This window comes from Micromesistius poutassou (genome assembly GCF_964030765.1).
Source record: "Micromesistius poutassou genome assembly, contig: SCAFFOLD_1223, whole genome shotgun sequence".
NCBI classification, from domain to species: Eukaryota; Metazoa; Chordata; class Actinopteri; order Gadiformes; family Gadidae; genus Micromesistius; species Micromesistius poutassou.
In genome coordinates, this window is record NW_028177209.1 from 1 (window position 1) to 11895 (window position 11895).

Here is an 11895-nt window from a genome sequence, read left to right on the forward strand (position 1 = left end):
TGTACCTCAATATCGTCTGCGTCGCATATCCAGAAGCTTTGGATCAAATCGAAATGACTCAATCTATTCCCCGACTATCGTACTGTAGGTCTGACTCGACTAGATCATGCATATCTAACACCGTCTTTCAAAACCTCAAAATGTTTTCCAGTTCTTCTGCTTGTGGCCTCATCATTGTACGGCCGAGCTACGTGTACCTGGACCTGTACCGTACACAAACAGAGCAGGAGGAAACCATGCCAGAGGGGGTAGACCTTGAGGTGCAGCCACATGGTAGAGGGCGTGAGGCAGGGCTGATCCTGACCCAGAGAGCAGTGCTGTCGGAGCCCCACAGGGCCCTTCTGTGGCCTCGTGGCAGATGCACTCTGGAGCACTTGGCATGGTGCTTCTACCCCCAAGGCCAGGGTGTTTATGGACTGAACAAGAGCCTCTCTGCTCCGCTTCCACTTCAGGTTCAGACACTGCACTCACAGACGCACATGCTGGTGTGTGTGTGTGTGTGTGTGTGTGTGTGTGTGTGTGTGTGTGTGTGTGTGTGTGTGTGTGTGTGTGTGTGTGTGTGTGTGTGTGTGTGTGTGTGTGTGTGTGTGTGTGTGTGTGTGTGTGTGTGTGTGTGTCCGTCCCCAAAATCGGACAACATAGTTTTTTTTTTGCTTTATTTCACAAACAACACAGAACCGTTTTCTAAGTGGAGTATTTTTTTCTAAAACCTAATATTTCAACACTTTGCGTGGGCGGAGCATCATTTCACGTGTCCATTTGTATTGGTCATGTTTTTGTCATGTCTATCATGTCCTGCCAATCCCCCATGTGGGACAGAACAGCCTTACCCCAACCCCCACTCCACTAGACGGCCTCCTCACCAAGACCTGATGTCAGGCCCGCAGTCCCTCACCACATTCTGCAAAAGACTCAAGACTCTCCTGTTCAGAGTTCACCACCCGTCCCACGCCCTTATTGTACGTTGTACGTCCTGGCACTTAATGTACGCCCTTATTGTATGTCGTACTTAGTTAAAGTACATAGTGTAGCTTCTTACCCTAGCTATCTGTGTATACGGTCTGCGCCAGCACGGAGTAGACGCATTTACGTCACGCTCCCACCCACTTCATAAATTCTAAGAACTGAGCCCCTTTTTTCACAACTCTACGAACAATGAACAACTACTGTTAACTTTTAACGAGAAGCCTACGAGAAGATGGCCACAAAAACCGCCAGTGTGAAAAAGGACGAAAATATCGTCAAGGATAATGCAGCTGCTAGCCGCGTGGATGTGGATGCCATAGCCGCTATGCTATAGACCAGCTCTTTCCACTGACTTCAGATCTGCATTCTCAACTAGTGATCGACCGATATAGAAATATATATATTTATTATTTTATATATATATCTTTTTTTTTTTTTCCTGGCATGATATACAGACAGTTCAATAAATGTTCCTTATTTAAATTGAGACTTGTACCATTTGTTATCATCATTGTGTCATTTTTATGATGTAAACTGAGGGAGCAGAATCAGTATCGGCTCCAAGTATCGTCTGAAGAACACGGTGCCTCTTCATCAGCCTTGGCCGATGAAACCCTAACGAATAGAGACACAAATAAAGACACCTCTTTACATACAGAACCTTATCATACTTCACTCTTTGGAATTTGGAATCAAATCCAACTCTTTCTTGGTTTGCCCAAAGTCTACTCAGACAATCTGTCCTCATCGTGCTTTCTCGCCGGCGTTAATGGATCCAGCCTTTTTCCTGTGGAACGCCAAAAGTGTTGTTTTCATAAAGGACCTGTGCTGTGACGGAAACCTAGTCTCACTCCACACCTCCACCAGACGTTTGACTTACTGTGCACGCACTTGTTCAGGTTCTTCCAAATGAGGCATGATAGCAGGACTCCTGTACAAAGCTCTGAACGTATGGCCAAACACACGCAGCAGGGGCAGTGTCTCGGTACGGTGTCCTGCTGGCTCATGGACGACGGCCCACTGAGGAGGTGAAGAAGGATCGGGAGCAGGAAGTTGGCTTGAAATGGTTTGGGACGGTATCCTGGATAGGCTTCATAGCAGCTCAATAAACTCCAGACATTCCTTAATACCGTTTAAAGTAGTCCACAGGCGTCACTACTCTAAAGCCAGGCTCCATGGCATATACCCTAACACTTAACTCTTAGATAAAAACCATGAACAACAAACAGGGACTCTTTCACATCAGTTTTGGTCTTGTTCTAAGTTCACTTTCTTCTGGTCTCTTGTATTCGATTACACTCCAAAGGCTTTTCACAAACCTGTTACACCTGACCCGGTCCTTGGCGTCTTTGGCTCAGTTGTGTTTAATCCCAACATCACCAACTATGAAGGGCGCGCGTTGTCTCGTGGTGTTTTTGCTGTGGAAAATTTCCGAAAACCTGAAGGAAAACCTGAGTATTGTTATTAGAGGTGAGACGGAATCGTTCTAGAGAGAATTGCGATGCATCGAAGAATCGATTATATTTCCCACCCCTAATTGTTATCCTGTACAACCCCTATGATTCCTTCAATATATATATATATATATATATATATATAAATATAAATAAAAACTAGTAGGCCTAATTGTTGGTGCACTTGGTTCTATGAACATCCTTACTGTACCCACATATATTGTCGTTTCTCTTTCTTCTGACCAATGTGCTTATTGTAGGTGGCTGTGGATAAAGGCGTGTTGTAAATGTTGATGGTTGTCCGCCCCTACCCCCCCCCTCCCCGCCCCCTCCCCGCCCCAGGATCATGCGCCGGGTGATGGGGAACAAGTCGAGCTGCCCCACCCAGGGGGACAAGGTGGTGGAGCTCATCTACATCGACATCGTGGGACTCACGCAGTTCAAGAAGACCCTGGGGCCCTCCTGGGTGCACTACCAGTGAGTATACTGGTTTATATACATCATGTTATCATACTGGTTTATATACATCATGTTATTATACTGGTTTAGATACATCATGTTATCATACTGGTTTAGATACATCATGTTATCATACTGGTTTATATTAGATACATCATGTATCATCACAATCAGTGAGTGATCATATTATACTGGTTTATGTACTATATTAGCTATATTGTGTATAATGACAAAAGCTAATAGAAAAATTTAAAAATGATAAACCTTTTTTATAGGTACCTCTCATGTATTTGTATTTTCCATTTATTAAATCACATTATACTAGTAGTAATAAACATTTTGTATAGCATGTCTTGTATAGCAAATGCGTAAAAAGGCATGTCACAAAGTAATTGCCATGATCCATTAAACCAAGGTAAAGTAGTGGCACAATGGCTGCTATTGTATTCATTAGTTAGATATACTTAAGACGAGGAATACGGTGGTTTGATATCAGCTCGGTCAATGCCCTTTGTTCTTGCGATACGCACACGCCCACACACACACGCACACTTTGTGACCTAGTTAGCGTCTGGTAGGGGTAGCTTTGTGTGAATGATCAATGAGGTGTGTTTGAGCTGTGAAGTTCAGTAGGAGGGGTGGAAGGAGCTGGGAGATGTGATCTTTGTCCCTGTTGTGTAGTGCTTTTGAAACATCAACTTCACCATCCACCAGAAGTTAACTTCAGGTGTTTGTATTGTTTATATACTGGTTGTTCTGCCAATTTGGTGTCTTGACATAAGTTTAATAATAGCGCGGCTCACCAAAGCCATGTCAGAAAAACCTTCCCTTTGGAGTGTCTCCCTGAGAGAATCTTCTAGAGTGAACTTTACTCAACGCTTTGTCCCAACATCACCCAGAGAGTATTGTCCTCAGAGATCGACCCAAGAAGGCGACCATAACCTTGAACCTGCTTATTCCTCAGAGTTGGAGTCTGTGGCCGGGCGTCTGACCTGGGTCAAACCCTCTGACCCTGTCTCTGACCTGGGTCAAACCCTCTGACCCTGTCTCTGACCTGGGTCAAACCCTCTGACCCTGTCTCTGACCTGGGTCAAACCCTCTGACCCTGTCTCTGACCTGGGTCAAACCCTCTGACCCTGTCTCTGACCTGGGTCAAACCCTCTGACCCTGTCTCTGACCTGGGTCAAACCCTCTGACCCTGTCTCTGACCTGGGTCAAACCCTCTGACCCTGTCTCTGACCTGGGTCACCTGGTCTGTCGTGGGTCTGACCTTTGACCTGGGTCACCTGGTCTGTCTGTGGGTCTGACCTTTGACCTGGGTCACCTGGTCTGTCTGTGGGTCTGACCTTTGACCTGGGTCACCTGGTCTGTCTGTGGGTCTGACCTTTGACCTGGGTCACCTGGTCTGTCGTGGGTCTGACCTTTGACCTGGGTCACCTGGTCTGTCTGTGGGTCTGACCTTTGACCTGGGTCACCTGGTCTGTCTGTGGGTCTGACCTTTGACCTGGGTCACCTGGTCTGGGGTAGGGTAGCTTCCCTAGCGTCTAAAGCTAACTGAGGTCTGGCCAATCACAATCTTGCCGCCTCAGACCACAGCGCGCGGCGGTCACGGGCCGCTGTGTGTGCGGCTCTATAAATACGAGGTGCAGCTGGGGCCCCGTCCCCGGGGGCCGGGGCCCTCCTCCAGCGCCGGCTCCTGTCTGGCCGCGGCTCCCGGCCCGCTGCAGACGGACGCTTCCGCTCTAATCTGTGCAGGCGGACGTGCTGCTGTTGTTGTTTTTAATCAAGCTCACAGTACCGGCGACGAGGTGCTGAGGCTGCGAACGGCCCCCGAGGGCCCCCGGGGGCCCCCTGTCGGCCCGAGGGCCCCCTGTCGGCCCGTGGCCCCCGAGGGCCCCCTGTCGGCCTGTGGCCCCCCGAGGGCCCCCTGTCGGCCCGTGGCCCCCGAGGGCCCCCTGTCGGCCTGTGGCCCCCCGAGGGCCCCCTGTCGGCCCGTGGGCCCCGAGGGCCCCCTGTCGGCCCGTGGCCCCCGAGGGCCCCCTGTCGGCCCGTGGCCCCCGAGGGCCCCCTGTCGGCCCGTGGCCCCCGAGGGCCCCCTGTCGGCCCGTGGCCCCCTGTGGCCCCCTGTCGGCCTGTGGCCCCCTGTCGGTCCGTGGGCCCCCTGTCGGCCCGTGGCCCCCGGGGGCCCCCTGTCGGCCCGTGGCCCCCGGGGGCCCCCTGTCGGCCCGGGGGCCCCCTGTCGGCCCGTGGCCCCCGAGGGCCCCCTGTCGGCCCGTGGCGGTGTGCCGATGGCCGTCTTCCTCCGCTGGGCCCCTGGAGGAAAACGCTTTTATCTTTGAGTTTTGGCGGCCGTCTGTATTTCTTCTCATTGATCTAGATTCCTCTTTGATGACTCACTGAAGACTTTATTCTTCTTTGGTCTTCTCTTTTTTTTTTCAACGACGTGTTTCCACGTGCGTTGAAGCGGGAAGTGAACCCCGCAGGAGCGCCGGCCGACGTGTTGGGGACACGCGGGACTCTGTAGACGTGACCCCACGTACCGAGGTGTGAGTAGGCATGAAGGATGAACAATGGCATCGTGAAACGACGATGGAAAACAGGACCCCGCCCCCTGTGTACACGGAGTTCATCTGGACCCAGAGTCCCAGGGGCAGAGACGCTGGTGGTGTAGGGCAGAGATTGGTCAGCATATGGAGCTTATTTATGAACTTACATTTAAGGCGTTTAGCAGACGCTTTCATCCAAAGCGACTTACTACGGTGAACACACACCGACGGCGGAGTCGACCACGCAGGGCGACAGCCGGCTGGTCAGGAGCGGTCAGGGTTAAGCGTCTCGCTCAGGGACACATCGACGCTAGGAGGAGCCGGGGATCGAACCAGCAACCTTCGGGTTACACGTCAACCTGCTGTACCTCCTGAGCTACGCCGACCCCGATCTAGATGTAGTTGATCTAAAGCTGTAGCAGTCAGTGGATCACCCGTTGTAAAGAGGTCCACGCTATACACCTAGCTGACTTTAACTGTCCTCCAAACAGGACGCAGGGAGGGGATGTTGGATCCGCCTTATTGTTTGTACATTGCCATTCAGGACATCTGTCTGTGTGTGTGTGTGTACTTTAACCTGTTCAAACTCATTACTCATGTGCAACAGGTGTGCAGCCTCCCCCAGCCACACACACACACACACACACACACACACACACACACACACACACACACACACACACACACACACACACACACACACACACACACACACACACACACACACACACACACACACACACACACACACGTGTGGCGAGAATACTAAACTCCAAAAGCAGAGAAAGAAGAAGTCACTGATGTAGAACCATTGCACCGAGATAATCATTATGAAATATTAGTGTCGGCTGAACGCTTGTGGGCAGCGAACCCCAATGTCCCCGGGCGACCTGCGGTCACCTCCCTTCTCTCTCCGTCGCCCCCGTCACACCTGTATCAGCCTCCCGTCACCGCCTGTGGCTCTGGGTCGCTGCCCCTGGCCCTGACAGCTGTGGGTCTGGACCCCACGCTGTCAGGCCCTGCTTGACGTCGTCCTCTGGGTCCCGTTGTTCTCTGTACTCTCAGAAAGGCAGAGAGGGGGAGAGGTGCAGCACAATGTGCAGGAGAGCTGCTGATGAATGGCCTTCTGTTGGCTGTGGTTTTTCCGGAGCGAGGAAAGAGGAAAAAATAAGTCCTGTGTGTGAAGTGCTCACTAAGGTCCATTCATCACGCTGCGGTCTGCACCTCACGCAGCGAGGCGCGGGGCGGCGCTGGGGGCCCGCGGGGCGGCGGTGGGGCCCGTGGGGCGGCGCTGGGGGCCCGTGGGGCGGCGCTGGGGGCCCGCGGTGGGGCCCACGGGGCGGCGGTGGGGCCCGCGGGGCGGCGCTGGGGCCGGTGGGGCCCGTGGGGCCCGCGGGGCGGCGGTGGGGCCCACGGGGCGGCGGTGGGGCCCGCGGGGCGGCGGTGGGGCCCGCGGGGCGGCGGTGGGGCCCGTGGGGCCCGTGGGGCCCGCGGGGCGGCGGTGGGGCCCACGGGGCGGCGGTGGGGCCCGCGGGGCGGCGCTGGGGCCCGTGGGGCCCGTGGGGCCCGCGGGGCGGCGGTGGGGCCCGCGGGGCGGCGGTGGGGCCCGCGGGGCGGCGTTGGGGGCGGTGGGGCCCGCGGGGCGGCGTTGGGGGCGGTGGGGCCCGCGGGGCGGCGCTGGGGGCCCGCGGTGGGGCCCACGGGGCGGCGGTGGGGCCCGCGGGGCGGCGCTGGGGCCGGTGGGGCCCGTGGGGCCCGCGGGGCGGCGGTGGGGCCCACGGGGCGGCGGTGGGGCCCGCGGGGCGGCGGTGGGGCCCGTGGGGCCCGTGGGGCCCGCGGGGCGGCGGTGGGGCCCACGGGGCGGCGGTGGGGCCCGCGGGGCGGCGCTGGGGCCCGTGGGGCCCGTGGGGCCCGCGGGGCGGCGGTGGGGCCCGCGGGGCGGCGGTGGGGCCCGCGGGGCGGCGTTGGGGGCGGTGGGGCCCGCGGGGCGGCGTTGGGGGCGGTGGGGCCCGCGGGGCGGCGCTGGGGGCCCGCGGGGCGGCGTTGGGGCCCGTGGTGGGGCCCGCGGGGCGGCGTTGGGGGCGGTGGGGCCCGTGGGGCCCGCGGGGCGGCGCTGGGGCGGCCGTGGGGCCCGTGGGGACGGCCAGGCGTATGAGGAAGTCTCCGTCGGTGCTCCTAGCCTCGCCGTGTTGATGTTCCCGGCCCCCCGTCGTCGTCGTCTGGTCCTCCTCCCCTGGCGGTGGTTTCTCTCTGGTTCCCGTTTTGTCTCCTCTGCTGACTTCCTCTCTCTGGTTCCTCCTGCCGTGGTGGACACACTCTCTGTGACCCCGTTTGTTCTGAGCCGTGCAGCGGGGTAAGCGTGTCAGCCATAGGAGCGGAGCCCTAGTGGGCTGGAGGCTTCAGGGCCTCCTGAAACCCTTTGTTTCAGAAACGGTAGCTTACAATATAACTATATAACTTACACTATATCGTTCGGATCGCATTAAAAAAGATATTGAGTGTGGGTTGGCTGACCCTGGCTGTCACAACGCCCACTTCCCCTTCTTCACTGAACGGATGATTCACCTTCCTGACGCCCGCAAAGTGATTGTTTTGACAGACTGCTTGTCTCTGACAGACTGCTCGTCTCTGACAGACTGCTTGTCTCTGACAGACTGCTCGTCTCTGACAGACTGTTAGTCTCTGACAGACTTTGTCTCTGACAGACTGCTCGTCTCTGACAGACTGCTCGTCTCTGACAGACTGTTCGTCTCTGACAGACTGCTCGTCTCTGACAGACTGGTCGTCTCTGACAGACTGCTCGTCTCTGACAGACTGGTCGTCTCTGACAGACTGCTCGTCTCTGACAGACTGCTCATCATCTCAGCTTGTCTCAAGCGTGCCCTCAGTCACACTTCAGCAACAACAGTGTTCTCCAAAGCCCTACTCTGGCCACATGGGGGGAGGGGGGTTCTTACCCCCTGGGTAGACTAGCGTTGATACCCCCTGGGTAGACTAGGTCTGATACCCCCTGGGTAGACTAGGGTTGATACCCCCTGGGTAGACTAGGGTTGATACCCCCTGGGTAGACTAGGGTCTGATACCCCCTGGGTAGACTAGGGTTGATACCCCCTGGGTAGACTAGGGTTGATACCCGTCCTCCATTAGGAGCTGATGTCCTCCCTGTTTCATGGGTCCGCAACAAAATAGGGTCCGCCAATCCAAGCTCCAGAAGAATTCTGAGTACGATTTCCCAGCATCCTCCCCCACCCCCCATATCCTCCCCCTACTGGTGTTCAGAATCCTCCAGCTGGATGTCCCCCCCCCCCCCCATCCCCTGCGCTGTAAGGACCAGATCCATCTGTACTCACTGCCCAGGTCCCACCTGGGTCCATAAAGTATTATCTTAACTAAATGGCTCAGTTGAAATGTTTCCCTCATTCCCCCGCACTGACACACACCCGCACACACACCTCCACCTTTGGAGAGGCTGCGTCCCCGTGGCAACCGGCCAGATTTCCATCTTCTGTTGCATCCGCTGGTTAGCTCTAGCTCTAGCTCTAGCTCTAGCTAGCCGCTCTGTCTCGGAGGCTGTGTTGTGGCGGTTGGGGAGCGCTTGTTTTTCACTGCTGCTGCTGCTGTTGGTTGCTGCTGTTCCAACCTCTCCATTATAATGGCTTCATTCTGGTAAGCCTAGTTGCTCTGTCGCTTGCTTGTTCTCGCTCTCTCGTTATCTCTCGCTCTCTAGTTCTCTCTCGTTATCGCTCTCTCGTTCTCTCTCGTTATCTCTCTCTCTCTTGTTCTCTCTCGTTATCTCTCTCTCTCTTGTTCTCTCTCGTTATCTCTCGCTCTCTAGTTCTCTCTCGTTATCGCTCTCTCGTTCTCTCTCGTTGTCGCTCTCACTCTCGCTCTCGCTCTCTCTCAGGAGGGATAGGAGAGTGGACAGGGAGGGAGGGAGGGATAGGAGAGTGGACAGGGAGGGAGGGAGGGATAGGAGAGTGGGGAGGGAGTGAGGGAGGGAGGGATAGGAGAGTGGTGAGGGAGGGAGGGAGGGAGTGTGCTCTTTGGTGATCATTGTCAGACCTTGCACCTTTCACTACTCCAACGGGAGTTGAACCACACACATTTTAGAACTGTGTGTCGACTGTCACGGCAGGAGAATTTAACCATAAGCAGGTCCTACGAGCAGCATTCTGCCAACACACACACATGTCCACCAATGCAAAGAAATGGGCAGCCTAAAATAATACTGAGAATCAAGCTGGTCAACACACACACACACACACGCAGGCACATACACATTCACACACATACATACATGTATGACATATAATGTGAATATGAAGAGACAATGTAGCAGATTAGATGGTTGGTTTGAATTGTGGGTAGAATGGTTAACGTGTGTACTCTGTGATGCAGTAACACCTGCGATAGCAAGTGCAAGATGACACATTCAATAGGAACTGCTAAAGGGTATACAACAGTCAACCCATGTGTGGAGAGCTAATCTGCAAGGGTGTGTTATGTGAACGACTTAAGAACACTATGAACACACTCCACTGATGTCCTGTTCACTCTGAATGAATGGTGTCTGTGTGTGTGTGTGTGTGTGTGTGTGTGTGTCACAGGTGCATGTTGCGGGTGCTGGATTCCTTCGGCACGGAGCCCGAGTTTAACCACGCCCACTACGCCCAGTCCAAGGGCCACAAGACGCCCTGGGGGAAGTGGAACCTGAACCCGCAGCAGTTCAACACCATGTTCCGTAAGTCCTCCGTGGAACTGGTTTGTTTTGAGTCGTTCTGAAAAGATAGTTTTAACCAATGGGCAGCGAGGGGGGGGTGTAGGCATCAGGTTGATGGGAACCAAACCCAGAACCCTCAGGCTGGGAATCAAACCCAAAACATTACTGTCAAGAGATACTTCTTATCCAGTTAGGAGGTAGGGGTGTGAGGCATTAGTGCTCTAAGGTCTCCCAGTCTCACTGGCGTCCTACTACAATACCAGGAGCCTGACCCATGAGCCCCCCAGTCAGTGGAACCCTTCCACACCGGGCTCATGATCCGCTGGGTGCTTTGTGTGAGAGCTCAGCAGTGGTGCCTCTCCACCGGCGTCCAGGCCAGTTCCTCTTTCAGAGGAGTCACTGCAGTTCATCTCACATCCTCTGTCTGTGGCTGTTGATGGTGTATATTGATACATCCTCTGTCTGTGGTTGTTGATGGTGTATATTGATACATCCTCTGTCTGTTGATGGTGTATATTGATACATCCTCTGTCTGTGGTTGTTGATGGTGTATATTGATACATCCTCTGTCTGTTGATGGTGTATATTGATACATCCTCTGTCTGTTGATGGTGTATATTGATACATCCTCTGTCTGTTGATGGTGTATATTGATACATCCTCTGTCTGTTGATGGTGTATATTGATACATCCTCTGTCTGTTGATGGTGTATATTGATACATCCTCTGTCTGTGGTTGTTGATGGTGTATATTGATACATCCTCTGTCTGTGGTTGTTGATGGTGTATATTGATACATCCTCTGTCTGTTGATGGTGTATATTGATACATCCTCTGTCTGTGGTTGTTGATGGTGTATATTGATACATCCTCTGTCTGTTGATGGTGTATATTGATACATCCTCTGTCTGTTGATGGTGTATATTGATACATCCTCTGTCTGTTGATGGTGTATATTGATACATCCTCTGTCTGTTGATGGTGTATATTGATACATCCTCTGTCTGTGGTTGTTGATGGTGTATATTGATACATCCTCTGTCTGTGGTTGTTGATGGTGTATATTGATACATCCTCTGTCTGTGGTTGTTGATGGTGTATATTGATACATCCTCTGTCTGTTGATGGTGTATATTGATACATCCTCTGTCTGTTGATGGTGTATATTGATACATCCTCTGTCTGTGGTTGTTGATGGTGTATATTGAGGTATATTCTGCAAGGCTGTGAAACAAACACTTAAGTCCTTACAGAATATAGTTCAAACAGAAACTACATCGACTCAATTATTCATTCTGTGCCCATTACCTGTTTTCTATGGCAATAGGGTCACATTCCGGAAGTATTCTGTAAGGTTCTTGGTTTGATTCCCAGTGTCCACAGCTCGCCCTGAGGTATCCCTCACACCCTCCCTGCTCCCAGCAAGTCTCTGGTTTAAGGGAGCTGCTCAGTGGTAACAACAGAGCGGTCTGTGGCCCAAAGCCCCCCGGTGAGATTCACCCGGTCACAACGGACCCGCTGTAACGCGTCGGACAACGCAGCCTAATGACTCCATCGGGAGAAGGTAAAGGCGGTTTCACGTTGTCTTAAACGTGGGACAACAAGGAAATCCTCTTCATCCGTCCCACTCACGGTCCCACACTGCAACACGGGTCCAGCGGCCCTCCCTCCCCCCAACGGAGGCCTGCTGGCTGAAGGGGTGGGGGTGGGGGGGTGGTGGTGGTGGGTGGTGAGGGGGTGGTGGGTGGTG

The 11895-nt window shown here is 54.1% G+C and overlaps 1 protein-coding gene across 1 annotated transcript; it reads left to right on the plus strand.

The window, feature by feature from the left end:
• The first annotated feature begins 2768 nt into the window (after positions 1-2768).
• On the plus strand, positions 2769-10571 carry LOC311376669 (alpha-1,6-mannosylglycoprotein 6-beta-N-acetylglucosaminyltransferase A-like). The gene is made up of 2 exons (XM_084491174.1): positions 2769-2897; positions 10033-10571. Exons 1-2 carry the CDS (start codon positions 2779-2781, stop codon positions 10205-10207), a joined length of 294 nt encoding a protein of 97 aa, XP_084347300.1. The 5' UTR covers positions 2769-2778; the 3' UTR covers positions 10208-10571.
• Positions 10572-11895: the final 1324 nt, after the last annotated feature.